The sequence below is a fragment of the Mustela nigripes genome, chromosome 6 (assembly GCF_022355385.1).
Source record: "Mustela nigripes isolate SB6536 chromosome 6, MUSNIG.SB6536, whole genome shotgun sequence".
NCBI lineage: Eukaryota > Metazoa > Chordata > Mammalia > Carnivora > Mustelidae > Mustela > Mustela nigripes.
In genome coordinates, this window is record NC_081562.1 from 97,912,564 (window position 1) to 97,933,428 (window position 20,865).

Sequence of the window (20,865 nt, forward strand, 5' to 3'; positions counted from 1 at the left end):
GCATTAAAAAGAACCCAACTCAATCACCCATATGTGCAAGACCATATCAAGTGCATTACCTTTAAATTATAAAACCAAACCAAAAAAATTTTTGTTACTACCTAAGGAAATTATAACACATTATTGCGCATACGCAATGGCTACGGCGCCTCCACTGAACCTACCGTAGGAAAAGAAAACCACAACCGTTTAAATAATCAGTAAAACCAAACCCGATTTACAGTTGCAAAGGTGAAAACAATAAGGTGGGTGGCTACAAAGCTTTGTAAACACTTCCTCCCCTTCCCCTGGGAAAACAAAATTAAAATGAAACCAAAACAAACAACCCCCCCCCCCAAAGAAAACCCACAAAAACAAAACTGCAACACGCTATCAAGAAAAACGTCAGGGGCACCTGGGTGGCTCAGTGGGTTAAGCCTCTGCCTTCGGCTCAGGTCATGATCCCAGGGTCCTGGGATCGAGCCCCACATCAGGCTCTCTGCTCCGCGGAGAGCCTGCTTCCTCTCTCTCTCTCTTTCTTTGCCTGCCTCTCTGCCTACTTGTGATCTGTCAAATAAATAAATTAAAAAATCTTTAAAAAAAAAAAAAAGAAAGAAAAACGTCAAACCGCAAAACAAAAGAGCACTCAACAGAAGCTCAGCACCACCTCATCTCATCAAGGGCGGGCTGCTCCTTCCCTGGCAGGCGGTGCCAGCGCCCCCTTGTCCCGAAGTAGGCCTAGCCGCTGGTCTGGAGCTCCGTGGGCCTGTGCAGGGGATACTGACGGGATACTGACGCAGACGCGTGGCGGGGGGTGGGGGGGGGGGGGGGGGGTGGGGGAAGGCGGTGGCCGCGGAGCCTTGGCCTTGAGGCTGCCACCACCAGTTGCACTCTTCTCCCATTGGGGTTCCTGAACTCCTGCCGCCGCCTCTTTCTTCACTCTTCACTTTACTGGACGCTGCTGGGTCCTCGCTGAAGTCACACCCTTCTTCCTTCTGCAAATCCACAGGGCCCTGGCTCTATGGAGACAGTGAGGCTCATACAGAATATGTGCAAAATGATTTTTTTTTTTTTACAAGCAAAGTTGAAAGACACTCGTTTGACATAGGGTCCTTTTGGTGAGGGCTACCGCAGGAAGCTGAGGTTCTCCTTCATGCCCGGAGGGGAGGGCAGGCGTCTCTTCTCTTTCTCTCCCTCCCTGATCCTTCCACTCCTCCTCACCACTCTACCTCTGTGGACACAGCACTACCTGGGGTTGCTGCCTTCTTTCCCCTCGGAAAACAGACTCTGCACACCACCCAACTCTGCGTCTTGTCCCAACGAAATGAATAAAGACGCTGTTCCGGTTAACTCCAGGTCACGAGAACAGTGAGGCACTTCTGAAACGAACCCATTAGGAACATTGAAACAAATAAAAAACCCAGCGTCTCCCCAGCCCTAGCAACTACAGGCTGCCGGCGTGGGCTCTGCTGTCCTGGCGCTCCTCCTCGCTCTTCCGACACGCCCGAGCCCCAGTGCAGCTCTCGCCCTCTTGGCCCCCCGCTCTGTCCTGCCCTGGGTCCCTGCAGTTAACAAAAGGTAGTAGGGTGCCGTTGGGGCTCTGCTGGGCGCCCCCACTGAGGATGTTGTCAGCGGCGTTCTCCATCTCCTCTATGGTCATGTCACATGCGTCAGCCAGCTGCTGGGTTGTGACCTCGATAAACTTGGGATCTTGAGCAAACTGCCCCAGTCCTTCTGAAATCAAGACCTGAAGTGGGGAGAGGGGGCAATGAAGAAGAACCAAAGAGGAACATTATTCCTGGAAGTCAACTCTTTCCTTGTGGGCTGGAGCAAGGGGCCTGTGACTGGGAACTTTGGGAAGGGAGTGTGCGCACCCACGCCAGCGCATGTGGGCGTGGGAGGGTGGGGAGGGGTGAGTTGGGGAGGGGTGCTCCCAGAAGGGAGGTGACCCGGAACATTGTCCAAGGAATCAGGGGTGTGTTGGCTGGAGGAGAGCTGTTTTGGCTGGGATACTCAAAAACTGTTGTCAAATTCCTGAAAATTTGGCTCAGAGTGGCCAAGGGGCTGCTGCCGAGGCAGAACCCGGCCTGCCCTATATTTTCTCCTCTCTGGCACCCTTAGTGCCCTCATATTATTTTTGCCCAGAAATCTTCACTCTCCTTTGGGGAAACTGTTAACTTGTGCCCCTTGCCCAGTGCTGGCTGACTGCCTTTGTGGAGGTGAGGATCCTGGTGTAGGATGTGTGCAAAACACCATGTCTGCACCTGTCTCTGCTCCAGCTCCAAGGGGCCAGCCCAAGGTCCCAGGGCTGCTCCCTCCTTCCTAGTGGCTGCTTTAGTGACTGGCTCTGGGGAAACCAGCTACTGAGCCAAGGGCAGGGGATTAATAATGAAGCCTGGAATGCCTTTCTCCCAGAGCCATTTGCCCCGCTCCCATCACTCTTTATTTCCTGTCCTGCTTAAGTTTTCTTCAGAGATCCCACCCTGTGGGACACACTACATTCATGTTTATTTGTGATCTGTCTCTCCTCATCCTGGCATGGGCTCTTGCGAGCAGAAATTGTTTCTCAGTTGTTTTCCACACCTACAACAGTGCCTGTACCTGGTCGGCACTCATTTGGGATTTGTCAACTGAATGGGGATAACCAAGGTGATGGTGGGCTCACTCCTTTATGGGAAAACCCTCCTCATTTTGGGAAAGCTCTGTTGGAAAGGTCTTCCTCATGGAATCTGAAATCTGCCTGGTTGTCAGGTTGATCTGTCGCTCTAATCCTGCACTTGAGATCCCCTGCCCAGGACATGAGGGAACTTACGATAGAGGTCCTCCTAAGCCATCTTCTACTGTGGCCTCCTAAGCCATCTTCACTCCCTGTTTGCTTTCCTGACTCCCTCGACCAGTACTCACATAAGATCGCTTCTAGGGACCTTGCCAACCCTTTGCTGTGTCCCTTTGGACTTGTTCTAATTTGTTGAAGTCTGCTAAAATGTGGTGCCAGGAACACATTGGCCAGATGCTCTGGCCAGGGCAGAGGATAGAGAACCTGGAAGCATTCTTGTTCTAGAATAGTGATTCTCAACCCTGGCTGTGCATTAGGATCATTGAAGGGCTTTAAAAAAAATACCCATTTACTGTGTCCTAGGTTTCCAAAGCGTCCCACGTTATTCTAATGCGTCCCAGGCTGGAGCACCACAGATCCTGAATTTTCTCTGTGTGCAACACAGCCCAAGCCCACCCCTGCACCTGGAGCAATCAGAGCTCCCCTCTGGCTGTACCCTGGAGCTGAGGCCAGGGGAACATTTCCTGGCCTGCGGCAGGGATATGCTGCTCAGTCCTTTCTCTCTCTGTGCAGGCCCTACCCAAGCAGAAGCCTCTAGCATCTTGTGTGATCACAATTTTCTGCACACCATGCCCTCCTTCCTGGGAGTGAGAGTCGTTCTGGCCAAGAGAGTTGACATGCACTCCACTGGAGAAAGGACCAGAGACTCCCGTCCCAGTTGTTCCTGCGAAGTCCCCCAGGGCTGCCCTGGGCTTTCCCCTCCCCCGCCAGCCAGGCGGTCCAGGGTCACTTACCGCTCCCACCAGGCTGCTGGCACTGCCGTAGAACGGCCGGCCCCGGGCCCCAGCCTGGCTGGGCACAGTGAGGGACACCGGCCGGGCTCTCCGCAGGGCGCTGCTGCCCCCACCGCAGGGCGCGGGCTCCCCGGACCAGGAGCTGCAGTGGATGGTCGGGAAGCTGCTGTTGAGTTTCTCGCTGGACTCTGCCCCCTCCAGCCGCAGGGTGGGGATGGGCTGCGGGGGCCAGCCTTGACTGCCGGGTGTGGCTGGGGGCGTGGCGCACGGCCTGGGGAACGTGCTCGGGGAATGACTTCTCTGGAGGAGGGGGCTCAGGCCCGCCACTGCCAATGCCTGTGGACACACAAAGAGCACGAGTTACCAGGAAGGGCGGGCCTCTGCTTTCTGAGCAGCTTCTGCCCACCGCCGCCCCCGCCTCCCCAATCCCCGCGGGTTCCACCCTTGCCGGAGCCCGCGCGCATCGCCTTCCTGAGACGCTGCGTTCGCTTCCGCCACCCAAAAGTAGATTTTGTGAACGTGCCAGTCTGAAGGGATCGCTTTCTTCTCTAAATTCGGAAAGCTGGGATGCAGTGGAATCAAGAGCGCCCCCTTCTCAGCGCCGGCCCTGTCACCCGGCAGCTGCCAATCCTCTGGCTTTTAGGTTTCTCATCAGTAGTCTAGAAAGAATGCTGCCCTCGTCGTCTGTGAAACCAGGACACTGATGCCCCCTCTGTCTCCCTGTCTTGTGCGCTTGACATAAGGTCTGTGGACAATGACACCATGCGCCACAAAGATGTAGACAACCCGTATTTAGTTTTAATTTTTACCATTAATCAGGCCATGAACCATGTCCTGCTGATCTTCAACTCAGCACCTCTCTGAACTGAGCTTTTTTTTTTTAATTTTTAAAAAAATTTTTAATTAAAAAAATTTTACTGCTTTTTGAATCTTACACTGTACTGTGCTTAAACCATTTATACAGTGTCCTCAGGCCCCCACTATGCTTGAAAATCCTGAGGCTGGGGCAGGACACAACGACCAGCTCTGAGCTGGTGTCCGCAGGAGGGTGGCACTGGACGGTAGGAGAGTCCAGGTGGTAGGTAGAGGGCCGGAACGCTGCAGCATGGGTTGGTGGGGGCAGTGGAAATGCACGAAGTTGGGGGGAGTGTAAATAAAGAAGAGGTTCTTGACCGCAGCATGATAAGAACACATGGATGAAATGAACTTTTAGAAATCTTTAAAAATAGAAAAGAGCATACCCAGTGTCCCCCCTCCTTCCATCCCAACCAGCCTGTCAGCCTCCTCTGCCCTCAGCTCTTGATGGACCCCAGGTTGTATAAGGCTGTGCTCAATATTCCAGAAAGCCCAGTAGGAATCACCTGTATGCTGGCCATGCCACAAAAGCTAAGCAAAACGGTGAATACTTTGAGCTGAAATAATATCAGCTTAGTTGAGCCACACTGGCCATCTTACAGCTATTATAAGCTTTGATTGGCAGTTGAGTGTCTTTGGGTATTAAAAAAAAATCATCTAATGCATAGGCGTATGGTGAGGGAGTATACATTTGGAGAGGAAAAAACTTTGGGAAATTTGGACCCTAATTTTCCTAGAGATAAAGGACTGGCCTTTGATTCTTTGGGGCTTCCATTAGTTCTCAGATACTGAGAATATGTTAGATACAGATGACTTGGATTTCACTGGCTCAGCTGGAGTCGGCCATGCCAAGAGCTATTTCAACTATCAGATTTCTCTGGACTTGTTTTCCTGATCATGTCGCTGGCAGATTCTTTGATCTTTTCTATATCCAGATATCCAGGTAGCTTGCAACTCTAGGTGCTGATGTCTGTGGAGGGAAGGTCTGTGCCATTGTAGGAAGAAAGGTCAGACAGAATCCTGGAGCTGCTGATCCTTCTGGACCATGTGAGGAGCTCCTTCTCACCAGTATTTCCTAGGTGTCCCCCCTCCCCAAACGACAGACTTTGTTAAGGTTCTCACGGCATGGATGAGCCCCCTCTTTTGGGGTTGTTAGGGCCAGGGGCCCTGCAGGGGTCTTGGGATTTGCTATAATCATGGGGGGCTGTGTAGCCTGCCGGGTGCTGCCCAGTGATGCCTCTGAAAGTCTGGGCTACCTGATGATGAACCAGATGCAAGGGCAGGACTGTCTTCTGAGAGATGTCTCCGCCTTGATTCTTCTGTCGCTTCAGACATTCCAAGTGGAAGGAGGCCCTTCGACCTGCAAAGCCAGCCAAAGAACTGTGATCAGTACCAGGAAAGGGGACCTAGGTCTGTGAGGCTCAGACTCTGAGGGGTACAAGGAGCGGTGTGAGTGGCCTGGAGTAACCTCCTCCCTACCATTTGCCTCCCACAGCATGTGGATACGTCCCATCTCCGCAAGCCCTGCCCTGGGAATCCTGTCTCACTGCTCGGGAAATCTTCCCAGCCCCTGCGTGGGGCTGTTGCAGCCAATCACCCGAGTCCCTGGCCCGTCACACCTGGAGAGAGAGAGGTGTGAGTATTTACCTAGTGAGGCAGAGCGGAGGAAACCCCTCTTTGGAGATTGCCGGATGTCTCTCTTGTCCTCCACAGGCGGTGGGTGTTAATTGCCGGTTTTCATCATCCTGATAGGAGAGCCTGGAACAGAGAACTCTGGGGCTTATTTGTGGGGTCAGGAAGGGCAACCCCATAAGGACAGTGCCACCCCTTAAAGTCAGTTTGCTTTTTTCTTTTCTTTTCCTTCCTTTCTTTCTTTTTTTTAAAGATTTAATTTATTTATTTGACAGAGGCAGAGAGAGAGAGTGAGAGAGACGGAACACAAAAGGGGGTGGGGTGGGGAGAGAAGCAGGCTTCCCGCTGAGCAGGAAGCCCAATATGGGACTCGATCCCATGACCCTGGTATCATGACCTGAGCTGAACACAGACCCTTAATGACTGAGCCACCCAGGGGCCCCAGTTTGTTTTTTTCCTTAATGAAGGAAACCCCTGCTTTGTGCTTCCATAAAGGTTTGGGAAGTGGACAGCAGGAGCTCACCACCCCAGCTCCCAGCACCCCAGGCTCCTCCTGTCACAGAAGTTTCCAACTCCCCATCCACAGCTTCTTGGCTCAGAAGCCTCACATTTCTGATTTACAGCAGTAGAGGCACTCTTGAGTCAAAGTTGGTGAGCAAGTTGGCAAAAAATTTTAGGTCCACAGGAGTCTTTCCAGGAAGAGCCTAGGCTCCTCTGTTTCCATATGTGGATGCTATTTTACCATGACCACTCCCGACTTCAGCCCGAACTTCTCCCCCTGTCCTTAATTTCTCCCTGCCTGCCCACCTTCATCATCAAGACACTATGTACGGACAAACCTCCAGTCAGCCAGTCAATGGAGAGCAGAGTTGTAAGGGGCCTTCGGGGGCATCTGTCTACCCAGTGACTGGATGGGTAGTCATTCTGGATGGGACTCACCGTGAGAAAGAGACCGGACATCATCCCATTTACATACACACCTAATAGAACTCAACTTCATGAACCATACTTAACCTTTTTTGCATGCCTTGTCCTCTGGTGGTTTCTATTCTACTTTAGTCTAGTCTATTTCACTAAATAATGTCAGTTGCAATCTGCTAAATTGCTTTCACAGTCTGCAGGAGGAATAGCCTACAGGCCAAGAAGACCAAGGCTTTCTAACCCCTTCGTTCTACAGATGAGGCCCCAGACTCTGTCCCTGGTGTGACTCCACATGCTTTGAGGACAGAGAATGGGCAGTCTTCCCTGCTTCGAGCATACTGGCTTCGATCCTTGGTACACATGCAGGAAAATTTCTGACCAGAAAACCTCTAAACCTTTCCTTTCATTTTCAACGTGGTAAGCTTTCCTTATTGCATTTTCTTCTTCTCCAAACTGTACCCACTCTTGAAGACCCAGTTTCTGTTGGATCTTGAGCCAGGAGTCTGTTATGGTCACTCTGACCTCTACCTCCTCTGAAGGTCCGTCCCCTTCATTGCTTGTATCACTCTGTGAGTGAACGTCTCCATGTTTTTTCCCTCATCTGAGACAATTACTGGTTTGTAAAATATCTTTGAGTGCAGAGACTGGTTTAGTCACGATCTAGCAGAGTGCCTGGATGCACAAGAACCAAAATGGATGGAAGCATATGTTTTCCCTGATTTCTAGGGTATGTGGCCATGTAAATATTTGGAGTCTCTAAAAATCAAAACGCTGAGTGGCTGGTCCTTCCTTATTAGAAGGTGCTTTTAGGAAAGCTTCTAAAACAATGCACCTTAAGCTTTTTGAAGAAAGATTTTATGAGACTGAGTACACACACGCATACACACCCACATACACACCCACATATGTAGACAATTAAACAAATATTTTACTAAATAATACCTCTGTGACATTGGATACACGATTATCTACTGCCTTATTCTAACTTATGCTATTCTGTATTATGCTGTTCTGTCTTTTAAAGCGCTTATCACAGCCTGGCCTTCTGGACCCTGTGGGGAGGACTCTGGGGGTAGACACAGAGTTGCCTTTCATACGTCTCGGTTAATTCCAGAATCCTCTGCTCTTCAGCCCCTGCAGGGAAACCATGCCTAGACCATGGAAGAGGCTTACTGGGGCTGTCGAGCCTGCTGGGGCGGACAAGAAGGGCCTAGTAGGAAGACGTACCAATACTGAGAACCCAGTGGGGGCATCAACTCAAGTGGATAACTCCAGCCCTCAGGAGGCTTCAGCCTCTAAAAACGGTGGGAAGAATCTAAACAGTTACTGACTGATGAGGTCAGAGCCAGGGAGCCCAGTAGACAAAAGTGTAGAGGTGAAGTTCAGGGCTGGGGATCTTAGAGCCCAGCCCGAGCAGACAGTATACTGGGATGACCTTCGCAACTCCCAGCCCCAGAACTTCCTGGGACCCTGAAGTGGGAGGAGGAAGGCTTCTACCAGAGCAACTGCGAAGAACCAGGCCTCAAAGGACTTGGGAAGCTTGAGAGGGAGGCTTCCTCAGACCACACACAGTTTGAGAAAAATAATTCCCATTATGATCCATCCAGCAAAGAAGACAACCCCAAGTGGCCCAAGGTCAACGTATGGTTTGTTCAGATGATGAAGTTATTTCATGACCCTGGTGCCTGAGCTCAAAACCCATCCCCAAGCTCACAAAGCCCCTGGAGGTCCTTTAAAAAATAGGGCTCTCTCCACTTGCCAGAGGCTCTCCATTCAGCCCCTGACCCTAGAGGAGTTTGATTTTATTTTGAGGCTGCAGGAAAAGGAACCAAGTGAACTGGGACACCGTTGCTGGAATGGGCAAGACAAGACTCCAGAGAAGTCAAGCTTTTGTAAGACAGAAGAAGGTATGAGGAGGCTTGCTTGTTATGTCCACCTGGGGCTGTGTACATGGGTGTTTTTCATGTGCCTTTTTCAACAAAACATTAATATAAAAAAAAGTGGTGACCATAATTAAGTAAATGTCACAGCCTTCTAATGGGTCTCGACTTGCAGTGAAAAAACCCTTCTCTTAAAATTTCCAGCACTGACAAAATCTCAGCCACTGTTTGCCAACAGTGCCCTCTGCTGGCTGGCTTTATTATAAGTAGTTTCATGAACATTTATTTGCTAATAGGTGCGCGCGTGTGTGTGTGTGTGTGTGTGTGTGTGTGTGTACTGAGTTTACTATAAAATATATTTATGACAGTTGGTTTCAGTTAAAAAAAAAGTTTATGAGACAATGTTTTGAAGTCTTCCTGAAAGCACTGTATCATGAGGAAAGGCCAAACTAATCCAGGGACCGTGTGTGTATATGTGTGTATATGTGTGTGTGTACATGTCTGTACATGTGTGTGGGTGTGGGTGGGGCATGCATCCATGTCCCTCATGAGGTGACAGGCGTCTCCCCTTCCGCAAGTCCTGCCCAGAGGAAGGATTCTAAGAGAGCTACCCTTCACCCCCAGAGGCTGGCGTGTGGCGAGGGCAGCAGCACTCACAGCTCTGTAGAGATCAGGCTGGGCTCGCTGTAGTACTCTGTGTCCTCGCTCAGCTTCACCTCATAGGTCTCGTCCTGAGAGACCTCCTCCTGACACACCATGGCGATCTGGCTCTCCCGGGAGTGACACCTGAAGCATCCAAGGGCCAACGAAGTCAGAAGCTGCGAACCTCATCATTCCCTCAGCAGGCAAGGCATCACATACCACACACACACACTCACACAGTGAACACACACACACACGTGCCCACTCACGCACGCACAACCGCTGTGGCCTCTTCCTCCCATAGTTGCTGACACAGCAGCAGAGCCAGGGAAACAGTAAGATCCAGATCAGGAGTCCGTGCAGAACAAGCAGCTCTGGGCTGGGACCCAAGGACGTCTCAGTTCTGACCCCAGTTCAGTTGCCCTCTGGCATGAGTCACTGCCCCCCTACCCCTATGCCTCTATCCCTCTCGATAAAACTGGAGTAGTGTAGGCCCTGCTTGACTCAGAAGCTCGTCATGAGTAACAAATGAAGTAACAGATGAGATGTGGTTTTGAGAGGTGGGAAGGAGCAGCTTTTAGAACAGGGGCCTAGGCTGCTCTGTTCAGGTTGGGGTGGGTCCTGAGAGGGCTGTCCTCTCCCTCTGCTAAAGAGAGCCAGGCCTTTGGGTGCTGGTTAGGCAGAGCCGGGAAGTTCCTGAGGTCACAGTTTGCCATGCCTTTGGGTTTGACATGGGTTCCTTGGAGTGACAGTACGGACAAGAAGCCTCACGCTGACGGGTTTGCTCTCCTGGGCAGTGAGCCTGAGTCCCTGCTGAGCTTGAGACCCTCAGACCCTCCCCTACTGGGTGTGTCCCGGATGATTCTGCTCACCCTCCGGACTGGTGTCTTCTTAGCTCTGGCCTGGATGTTCTCCCTTTTCCTGTCTGTGCCTCTCAATACTTCCCTCAGTCTTTCTTCCTAAAGATCCTGAATGATGGAACCCGCTTTACCCCCAAACCCAGGAAGACATGAAGGCAAGAGCTCAGTTAATCCTCTCAGGGCTGAGTGCTGGATCAGCACCCCGATCTGACCGGGGCCTGTGAGCTGGGGCAACTCAGGAAGCTACCCTCCTGGGTACCTACCCGCTTCTCGGGAGCAGGCCCTAACCAGGGATGGCCCATCCTGCGGTAAGGACAGATGGAATGTGGATGGGGTGGGAAGAGAGGGGAGTGAAAGGCGCTGGGAGGAGGCATAATGAGATGAGCTGGAGACGGAGAATGGCGGCAGGCAGACAACACCACTTCCTGGGGGCCACTGTGTGCAAGACATGCTGGCCCGTCCCCGCAAGAGCAAGGCTGGTCCTGGAGCCCCGGCACTTAGCCTTGAGCTGTGGCACGAAGGCTGAGACCCCAGAGCTGCAACTTTGCTTGACTTGTTCGTCCTCACCAAGCTGAAGCTTACTGCCTTGAGGGTCACTTTTCCCACTGTGCTGGGAAGGAGGGAGCCAGTATTTGGGGAGCATTTGCTATGGGCTAGGCCTTGGGGGAGGCGCACACCACAGTTTAGGGACAGAGGTGCCGGTGGGGAGAGGAGGAAAATCCCCTGATGTTTCTCCCTACCTCCACTCTCCCTTCATTTAATACAGAACACGTTTTCAGAGAAAAATATGCTCTGAAGGAGGTATTAGCTCACCCTGAGATGCTAAGGATGGACCCAGTGAACCTTCCTAAAGAAGAGGTTTGGATAAGGGGAGCAAGGGAGAACGTGACATTAGGACTGAGTACCTAAGAGCTGTAGGAGGTTTTCGGGAAAGCGAGGGGCTGCTGAGACACACATGGGCCAGCCACTTGAGCTCTGATACTCCCCTGTGCAAAGCTAACCTTTCAGGTCAGCATATAAAATCCAGAGCTGGCATGCTGCACTGTGTATAGAAGGCCTCGGTAGACATCTCTTGAGTAGAAAGACTCACCCGACATTGCTTTTGAGTGGGTTCACCAGCCATTCTTCCATGCAGTGAGGTAGACTGATGGCCAATCGGACTTGGCTGTTATCAGACACTGTTAAAGGCCCAGGCCACACAGGCGTCCACGGGGCCACTTGAAAGTGGGTGTTAAGAAGGGAAGTGAAAACTGGGGGGCAGATAGGCAGGCTCCTTAGATGAAAGAAGCTTCAGGACACTTGTCCAGAAAGATGCTCACACATCGTGATTATTTTCTAAGGTCGTGAGCCTGAGAGATTTGCCCAAGAACATGGCCTGTGGGTGATCTGCCCGGCCTGCTGGTGGGGGTGCTGTCCACTAAGGGTGAGGGGGCACGGTGGCGGGGAGGCAAGTCCTCTCCCACCTGGCTTTGGAAACCCAGAGCTGTTGACAGAAACAGGGAGGAGATCCTTTAGGCCCATGCTGTGTTTCTGGAGGCCCAGAGCACGTGGGTGCTTATCACCCTGGTATACCATAACAATGGATCCCAGAGCCCCAAGGAGCAGAAGGTAGGGAGAAAAGCATGCATCAGGCAGTGGGAGAGCAAACTACCAGGAACAATCCCGCACTGGGGCAGAGTGGGCAAGAGCTATGGTGAAGGGCCTCCCACCACCAAAGTGTTCCTCCCAAGAGGGTGGAGAAGGGTGTGAAGAAGACGTGGTAACTCCAGTCTCATCCCAGCTAAGTCAAAGGCCAGGCTTGTGCAGATGTGGGAAAGGCTGGGGGAACAGTCTGTTGTGTTGCCAGGATGCTGGGGGTCAGGGGACTGGGCTCCTCTGCCTGGGTAACAGAAAGAGCACAAGAGGCTCTGTCCAGAGGTGTGGTCAGGACACTAGATAGCCATTGGGGCTGTGCTGCCTTCCCCAGGTGTGACTGCCACATGTAATCAAGGGCAAGAATGGGAGGCAGCACTGGCCTATCTCTTGATGGGGTCTGGGGACGCAGCCTCCAGCCCTGCTCGAGGGGGTGAGTGGTAGGCCTATGGGCCAGACTCCACCCCCCATCTACTCAGGGCTGGAGCATGTGGGGCCCCTGTGCACGGGCCCTGGTGCCCCACCCTCCTGCTTACCTCTTGGAGCTGAGCTTCCATGCGGCCTCCTGTACCCGGACGGCAGGAGACAAGGGGGGCCCGTGGCCCTCCACGGTGCTGACTGCGCTGGGGTAGCCAGCGGGGCGGGGGAAGCGGCCCAGGGCAGTGTTGTTGGCATTGTTGATGTTGGCGTTGGAGCCACTGGATGAGTAGCTGCTGGAGGTGAAAGTGGAGTCCACCAGTTTCTCGTGGGATGGCGACTCGGTGTCGCCTTGGCTGTTAGCCGCCTTGTTGATGTGCAGTGGGCGCTGGGTGGTGAAGGTCTGGGGGAAGGCGCTCCGGCCGTCACTTTGGTAGTAGCTGACGTGGTTGCTGAACAGGCCACCGGCCCTCTGTAGGCGAGACGGGAGGGGTGGATGGAGGAGAAAGCCCTGTCGGCTACCTCTCCTTCTCTAGGCCAAGCCACGGAAGGCTGTCCGCCTTCCAGAGAGCGCAGCCACACCGTGCAGCGACACGCGGCCCACGGGGAACTCCTCATCCACGTGGCCTGGAAGCCGGAGAGGGAGGGACCTGGACAGTCCCCTCTGACTCTGCTGGGGGACGGGTGAGGGGCAGGACCAGTCAGGCAGGAAGGCTGCTGCCCTGGGACTTTCTAATGAACACCCCCGAGGACTGGGATCAAATCTCCAGGAGCAGCGCAGGACCGCAATCCTTGGCCGCAGCCTTCGCTCTGCTTGGCAGCTGTGAGGGCTGGGGCAAGGGACCAGGAGATTCCAACGAGAACTTTAAAAAATGGGGGTCCAAGTGGCTCACTGAACTAGAAATGACATTGGCCAAAAGGGTTTTGGAAATAAGGAGGAGGCGTTGACTCCATTAATTATATTATGGGCTTCTTTCCTCCGGGGCGATTCTTAGAGATTTCAAATCAGGACCCAGTGTTTTTCTCCAACATTGTTTCCTTGTCCTGGAGCGAGTGGGCATGTTGCTGTCTGTAAGTTGGTCTGTGGGGTCTTGCTGGGGCAGTGTTAGCCTGGAGCTGTGTCCCTGAGGCCATTCGGTGACAGACATTTCACAGTGATGAGGATGAGGATGGTGATGACAGGGCAGCCACAGGCAGGGCAGGCCGTCCTCCCTCCCGGTGTCTCCACAGCTCAGGACCCCTGTGTGGGGGCTGGCAGGGGCAGCTGAGAGGGCCCCCAGCGTGATACTGCTTGGTGGCTTCTCCCTCACTCTGGAGGGATTTTAGCCAAATACCTTTGGGGATAAGCAGGGACGACTGAAGGGCGAGAGCGGGATACAAGCATTGCACTATTCTGGCAGAGTCAGGTTTGGGGTCCACTGAGAATGGATGCTCAGCCTCCATAGCCAGGAAAGGAGAGGGGAGGAAGGCCGGAGGGGACTTTTGTGTCTGGGAAAGCACAGGCTTTCTCTCAAGAAGACAGTTGCCCCTGGGCTCCACTCCCCTGCTGCCATGTGGGAACACAAGCCAGAGCCTCTGATTTTTTAAAGAGAAGTCAAAGGTCTAGGTTTTTAGTTGAATGTGCCATATTTCTGAATAATAGGTTTGCAGGTTACATGTGGCCAAAAGGGGCCCCATGGCTTTGCAGTTTCTAATGTAGAAGGTTCTCCTAGGGAACATGTCCCGAGAGCCCAAGCTTGAGATAGAGTCAGACTTGGAGAAGGTAGAAGTATGGGAAGTAGCTGAGTTGGAAGAGCTTGGAATCTGCCAGAGAACTCAGGACTTTCTCCCTGGATTCTCTTGGCAGAAAGGCAGCCCACCCTCTTGCCTCCAGCTAGACTTGTAAAGGTAAGAGAGTGCTCCTGCAGCGTCCACCTACCCGGAAGATGTCATCTTCAGAGGCAGCAGACACAGCCTCCTTCATGGCCTTGTCCAACTCCTCCTCAGCCGTCAGATCTCCAGAAATGGCCCGTCGGATCTCAGGCCCGATGTCATGCAGCGTGCGCAAGCCAGCCTGAAACCCAGAGGGACACCCAGCTGCTTGACCCACAGCCTCTCCGTAGGGCAGGCACGCCTGCCAAGGGCTTATCTGTGCCAGACTGTGAGAATCCATTTCTCCACCCAGGAAACATAAAGGCCTGTTAGAAGGGGCTGTGAAGCAGGCAGGACTAGGGAAGGCAGAGTGTGTGGGAGGTAGTGTATCGCACCCTCACCTACACACACATTTGGAAAGGCCTGGAGCTCTCCAAAAGTTTCCTTCTGGAGGGAACTGGCCTCCAGCCCACTGCTGAGAGACAACCCCAGGCCAGATGTCAGAAGAAGGTGACCAAGCCCTTCCTTATTGTGTGGACCCCCATTCTTGTCCTTTACCTGCAGGGATAGGGCGTTCCTCTGGGAGGGTTTGCCCACCAGGCCCTGCTCTTTGCGCTTCTTGAATTTCCGGAATTACTCTTGGATCAGGAAAGTAGCATAAAACTTGCCAACTGTGACCTCGTCATCTGAGACAGGAGAAGAGAAGACAGAAGGGAGGTAAAGGGGAGAATTCAGCTTTTTACCCCCCCAGCATCCAAGTTTTCTGAAGTTTTTTAAACTTTTTTTAAAGTTTTTATTTTTAAGCCATCCACATGGTTCAGAAAGGCAAAAATATATTACAAGGTGTACAGTGAAAAGTCTCTCTCTCACCCCTCCTCCATCTGCTAAGTTACTACCTTTTAATAGATAACCTTTCTAAAATTAGTTTCTGGAGTATTTTTCCAGAGAGTCTTTCTGCAAATGCTTTCTGCAAAGAAGCAAAAATATTTTTAGCTCCTCTTTTTTTTTTTTTTAAACAGTAGAAGCAGCCTATTATCAAAATTATTTCCCACCTTGCTTTAAAAAAAAAAAAAAGCTTTACAAAGTTAAAGAAAAAAACTTGACATTGTTAACTAATTTATATTTGATTCCAAAACTTGAGGTGCCCATCATAAATTGATCAGTCCCCTAAGTGCAAACAGTTCTGGTTTAAGATGGAGTTTGGTGGAAGGAACACCTTTCTTCTCTAAGGTTGGGTTTCATTTTCAACCAGACAGATTGGGTTTTCTTACCATGTGGTTTGGCTGGGTCCCTGCTGGGCTAGACCCCCAAGTTACACATGGCATAGTCAGCCTCTGTGTTGGGAATGAACCAGGAGGTGGAGAAACAGAAGAGTTTCCAAGGAGAACATTGCCTCTTGGCTCCATCTTCTTCCTCTGAGGGAAATGGCCCCAGGAGACAGCTGGTAGGTTAGGCATAGGGGCCTGTGATGATTCTCCTACTTCTAGCTTTCCCTTAAGAATAGCAAAGTCCACCTATGGTGACCTTCCACCTGGCGAATACCTCATTCCCTTGTGGGAGAGGAAACCCGATTTCCCCGTCTAGCCAGTCAGCAAGAGCCACAGGGCAGAAAGAGCCTGGTGTTCTGGTGTCCCCCAGACCTGGGTTTGAATTTTGAATCTGCCAGGTACTCACCTGATAGCCCTGGGTCAGCTACATAGCTTCTAAGAACTTCAGATTCTTGAGCAAACTTCACAGCAATGTTATAAGGATTAAATAAGGTATGCAAAACATCTCATGGGGCTTGGCCCGTCTAGGTGACACTTCCCTGGGCTGCTTCCCTTTGGGAAGTGATTCTCAACAGGGCTGGTGTCCCATTTTAAGGAGTGTTTTGGGAATATGGGGACATTCCTGGTTGTCCCAGTGTGCGACAGGCATTGGGTGGTTCCAGATGTGTCCCTTAAAACACAGGCATGTTTTGCATACATCTGCACTTGGCGAGATGTCCATGTGGGGAAAGGACCTGTTTATAATGACCTGAGCTAAGAACCTAACTTCATTTTACATATGAACAGAAAATAATATTTTTTGCCTGCTTTTAACATATCCAGAATTTCCAGGTATATATCTGCTAGGTAAATTGACAGGAAACCATATTTTGCTTTGTTTGCACTTGACCAAGAGGGCTTTACATTTTGGAAAATTGAATCCCTGATGGCAATGCCCCTTGTAGTATCTGAGTCACCTGTTGCATCTGACACGCTTATATTAGTTTGTATTTGTTCTATGTTTGTGCATATACATATGTATACATACACATGTGTATATTATTTAATATATTTAGTTATCCCTTACTTCAAAATGACAAATACAAAATGTCAACAATAGTCAATATTGTCTTAGTTCCTTTAAACACAGACTTATTCATCATAAGTGGATGCATGAAAGTATTTTATCAGTTAACTATAACTTCTGGCACAGTGCCATAACCCATAGTGCCTGAGCGTATATATATTGAAAAGTATTTGACTTTAATGTATTTTATATTAAAGTTATATATATATATATATATATACATATATATATATATATATATATATAAGATTTTATTTATTTAGTTGAGAGAGAGAAAGAGAGAGAGCATGGGTGGGAGGGGGAGCAGGGAGCCTGAAGTGGGGCTTGATCCCAGGGCCCTGGAATCATGACGTGAGCCGAAGGCAGACTCTTAACTGACTGAGCCACCCACATGTCCTAAGTTAAAGTGTTATATTAATATTTTAGAAATTATAGCTGTAGGAAAGTTATTTTCATTTAGGATAATAGTAGGGGCATTATAAACTATTTGCTAGGAAAGGAGGTTCTGGGTTTGAGAGGGTAGAGAAACACTACTCTAGATAAGGGGATTCTTTTTCCAGGTCCCCATTACTTCCAGAGCAATGAGCCTGCTAATTTACAGGGGAAACCTATACTTTGCAGAGTTTCCTTGAAAATTTTGCCAAACTTCTAAGCATCAAGGGGCCTTGTCTGGTCTATGAAATGTTATGATTGGGCCAGGTTTCCAGTCTGATATCCTGTATCTGAGTTTGTGAAGGTGTGGCACCCTCAGCTCTTCCAACCAATAGGGCCTTCAAGACCCACAGGAGAGGCAGAGTGGGGTGGGGAAAGCAGGCTTCCCATGAGCCTCATGGACTCAGGAACCAGGCAAGAGTCATGGGTGTGGAGATCCTGGGAGTACTTACTACCCGCTGGGGGCACCACTTGGTCCAGCAGCTTCATGCTGGTCCGCTTCCAGATCTTCTTGATTATGGCCCGCAGTTCCTCATTGGCTTGTTCTAGGTTCCCTGAGGGGAGGGAGATATGAGGCTGAAAATGGTCATCAGCCCCTTGAAGGTCCACCCCAGAGGGACCCATGGGGTGGAACCCCTGCTCAGAGTGGGAAGCTGCAGCCCCACAGAAAGCCCTGGTCCATCAGCTTCACTTTCTTTGTCTCCAGTCTGCTGAATGTCACCTCCACCTTCTTTTTCTTTGTATTGCTGTTCATGCTTTATTCCCCCTCCCTCCATTCCCTGTCCAGTGCCGTCCTTTTTCCCTTCCTCCCTGCCTGCTGCTCACACCACCAGTGGCAATGCTTCATCTCCACATGCTCCTTCCTTGTGAGTGGCCTTTGGGGAGGACCAGACAGGCTGACTCAGCTGAGCTCAACGGCCACCTGCTGGAGAGCAAGAGGGGCTGCTCTGTGCATGACACTTCTCACGGGGCTCCATGGGTGATCAAATTTTCCCCCAAACAAAGCATCCTTACACAGGGGGACCTTAGTGTCAAAGCTCTTTGCTATATCTCCAGTGGGGAACAGGTGGCAAAACCTCAGTGTAGAAGCAGGAATCAAAACACACTGGGTTCTGTTTGGGAGCTTCTCTGGGTCTGCTTTCTCCAGTTTTTACCACCTAAATTGATGCCTATCCTGTGCAGCCTCTGGGACAGTGGTCGTATAGCAGCTGTAAGAAAAGGTGCGGTGGGCAGTAGTCTAAGACCCCCGGAGCTGTGTCCCACCAGCATCAATCTATACACACCCTGCATTGTCCTTGGTGTGTCCACAGTCCCTGGACTACGATGGATTTTTACCCCTATGATTAGATCGCCTTAAGATGGGGAGATTATCTAGATGGACCTGACCTAATCACATGAACTCTTTAAAAGTAGAGAGTTCTCAGGTGCAAATTCCAGTTAGAAAATAAGTAAATCATGGGATGCAATGTACAGCATGATGACTATGGTTAATAAAACCATACTGCACGTTTGATAGTTGTCAAGAAAGTAAGTCTTAAAAGTTCTCATCACAAAATTGTAACTATATATGGTGACGGACATTAATCAGATTTACTGTGGTGATCTTTTCTTAATATATACAAATATGGTTTATTATGTTGTACATCTGAAACTAATGTTATGTGTCCATTATACTTCAATACAAGGTAAAAACAAAATGAATAAAAAAAGTACTACATGAAGGAAGTCAAAAGATAAAAGTAGAAAGTTGTCCCTAGTTGAGAGCAGAGGAATGAGAGGGGACTGCTGTGGCCTGGGAAAAAGCACACACCAATGCTGTGAACTGAATAAAGAGAGGCAGCCTCTGGGGGCTCAGTGGTCCCCACTTGCCATTGAGAGCCCTACAATGGCAAGACATGAATTCCTCCAAAATCCTGAATGAGCTGGGAGCCTCTGGAAGAGGGCACATCCTGATCAGTATCCTCATTTTGGCTTTTTAAAACCCCTAGCAGAGAACTCAGCTACTCCACAGCTAGACCCATGACCTACAGAACTGTGAGCTAGCAACTAGGTGTTGTTCAAACAAAAGAATCTGTGGTAATTGGTTCCACAGCCATAGGAAACCAATTCAGGGGTGTTTACTGCTACTATACAGGGCAAGCAGTATGGTTGAGAGCTCTGGTTTTAGACTGTCTGAGGTGAAATCTGCCCTGTGGCCACACCAGAGAGGCTCCCAACAGAAGGAAGCAGAGGTGGCAATGGAGGGAGAGTGATGGACTCCTGAGTCGCCTGTTGGATCCAAACAGTACCTGGCACCAGAGGATGATCCTGGGCAATCAAGTTATGGAGGCAATCCTGCATGGTTTAATTCCCTTCCTGGGTAAGGTAGTTAGTGGTTTCTGACATATGCAATGAAAGAGTCCTAATTAAAGTAATGCTCAGGGACGCCTGGGTGGCTCAGTTGGTTAAGCAGCTGCCTTCAGCTCAGGTCATGATCCCAGCGTCCTGGGATCAAGTCCCATATCGGGCTCCTTGCCCCGCAGGGAGCCTGCTTCTCCCTCTCACTCTGCCTGCCACTCTGTCTGCCTGTGCTTGCTCTCGCTCTCTCTCTCTGACAAATAAATAAATAAAATCTTAAAAAAAAAAAAGTAATGCTCAAATATGTTTATCTTCTGTAGTGAGTTGAAAAGTGTTCCCACCAAATTCCTGTCCACATGCAATCTTAGCATGTGGCCTTAGCATGTAGGGTCTTTGCAGATGTTATCAGTTAAGATTTATTAGAGTGGGCCCTACATCCCATACTACTGGTGTCTGCATAAGAAGAGGAGAAGACGCACAGAGACACACAAGGGAAGAAGGCCATGTGAAGATGGAGGCAGACTGGAGTGCTATCACTATGGCCAAGGAATGCCAAGCACCAAGGAATGCCGGGCCCCACCAGAAGCACGGAACAGCTTTTTCCTTTGTTTGTTCTTCTGGGAGAAACAAACCCTACCAACCCTTTTCCTATTTAGTAAGTTGTCTTTTCATTATGTTGGTTTCCTTCACTGTGTGAAACTTTAGTTTGATGTAATCTCATTTGTTTATTTTAGCTTTTCATCCTTGCCTGCGGAGACTGGTCTAAAAATATTGCTAAGACCTATGTCAAAAAACTTACTGCCTATATTTTCTCCTAGGAGATTTATGGTTTCAAGTCTTACATTCAAGTCTTCAGTACATTTAATTTTTGTGTATTTTTGCATATGGTGTAAGATAGTGGTCCAGTTTTGTTCTTTTGCAGGTAACTGTCCAATGTCCCCAACACTATTTATTGAAGAGACTTCCTCATTGTATATTCTTGCCTCTTTTGTCACAGGTTAATTGACTCTATATGTGTGGGTCTTTTCTTGGGTTCTGTAGGGTGTTCCATTGATCTATGTGTCTGTGTTCATGCCAGTACCATACTGTTTTGATTAATATAGCTTTGTAGTATAGTTTGAAATCATGGAGCATGCTACCTCCAGTTTTGTTCTTTTTCAAGGTTGCTCTGGCTTTTGAATTTTTTTGGTGGCTCCATACACATTTTGAGTTGTAGTTCTGTTAAAAATGTCATTGGTATTTTGATAGGGATTACACTGAATCTGTAGATTGTTTCGGTAGTATGGACACTTTAATAATATTAATTCTTCTAATCCATGAGTACAAAATATCTTTCCATTTATTCATGTCTTCAATTTCTTTCATCAATGTCTTTTTTTAATAAAGATCTTATTGATCTATTTGAGAGAGGGAGAGAGAGAGCACACAAGCAAGGGGAGGTACAAAGGGAGAGGGAGAAGCAGACTCCCTGCTGATCAGGGAGCCTGATGTGAGGCTTGATCCCAGGACGCTGAGATCTTAAC

General features: G+C 49.9%; 1 protein-coding gene and 1 pseudogene across 1 annotated transcript; one reads left to right on the forward strand and one right to left on the reverse strand.

The window, feature by feature from the left end:
• Window positions 1–356: 356 nt before the first annotated feature.
• LOC132020389 (voltage-dependent L-type calcium channel subunit alpha-1C-like) lies at window positions 357–19,345 on the reverse strand. The gene is given in 11 exon segments (XM_059404543.1): window positions 357–1,726; window positions 3,550–3,885; window positions 5,661–5,764; window positions 6,052–6,121; window positions 6,123–6,162; window positions 9,495–9,623; window positions 12,508–12,860; window positions 14,307–14,441; window positions 14,798–14,925; window positions 17,458–17,559; window positions 19,294–19,345. Coding segments are annotated over 11 exon segments (1,752 nt in total). The 3' UTR covers window positions 357–1,423.
• LOC132020161 (thymocyte nuclear protein 1-like) lies at window positions 8,105–9,107 on the forward strand (annotated as a pseudogene).
• Window positions 19,346–20,865: the final 1,520 nt, after the last annotated feature.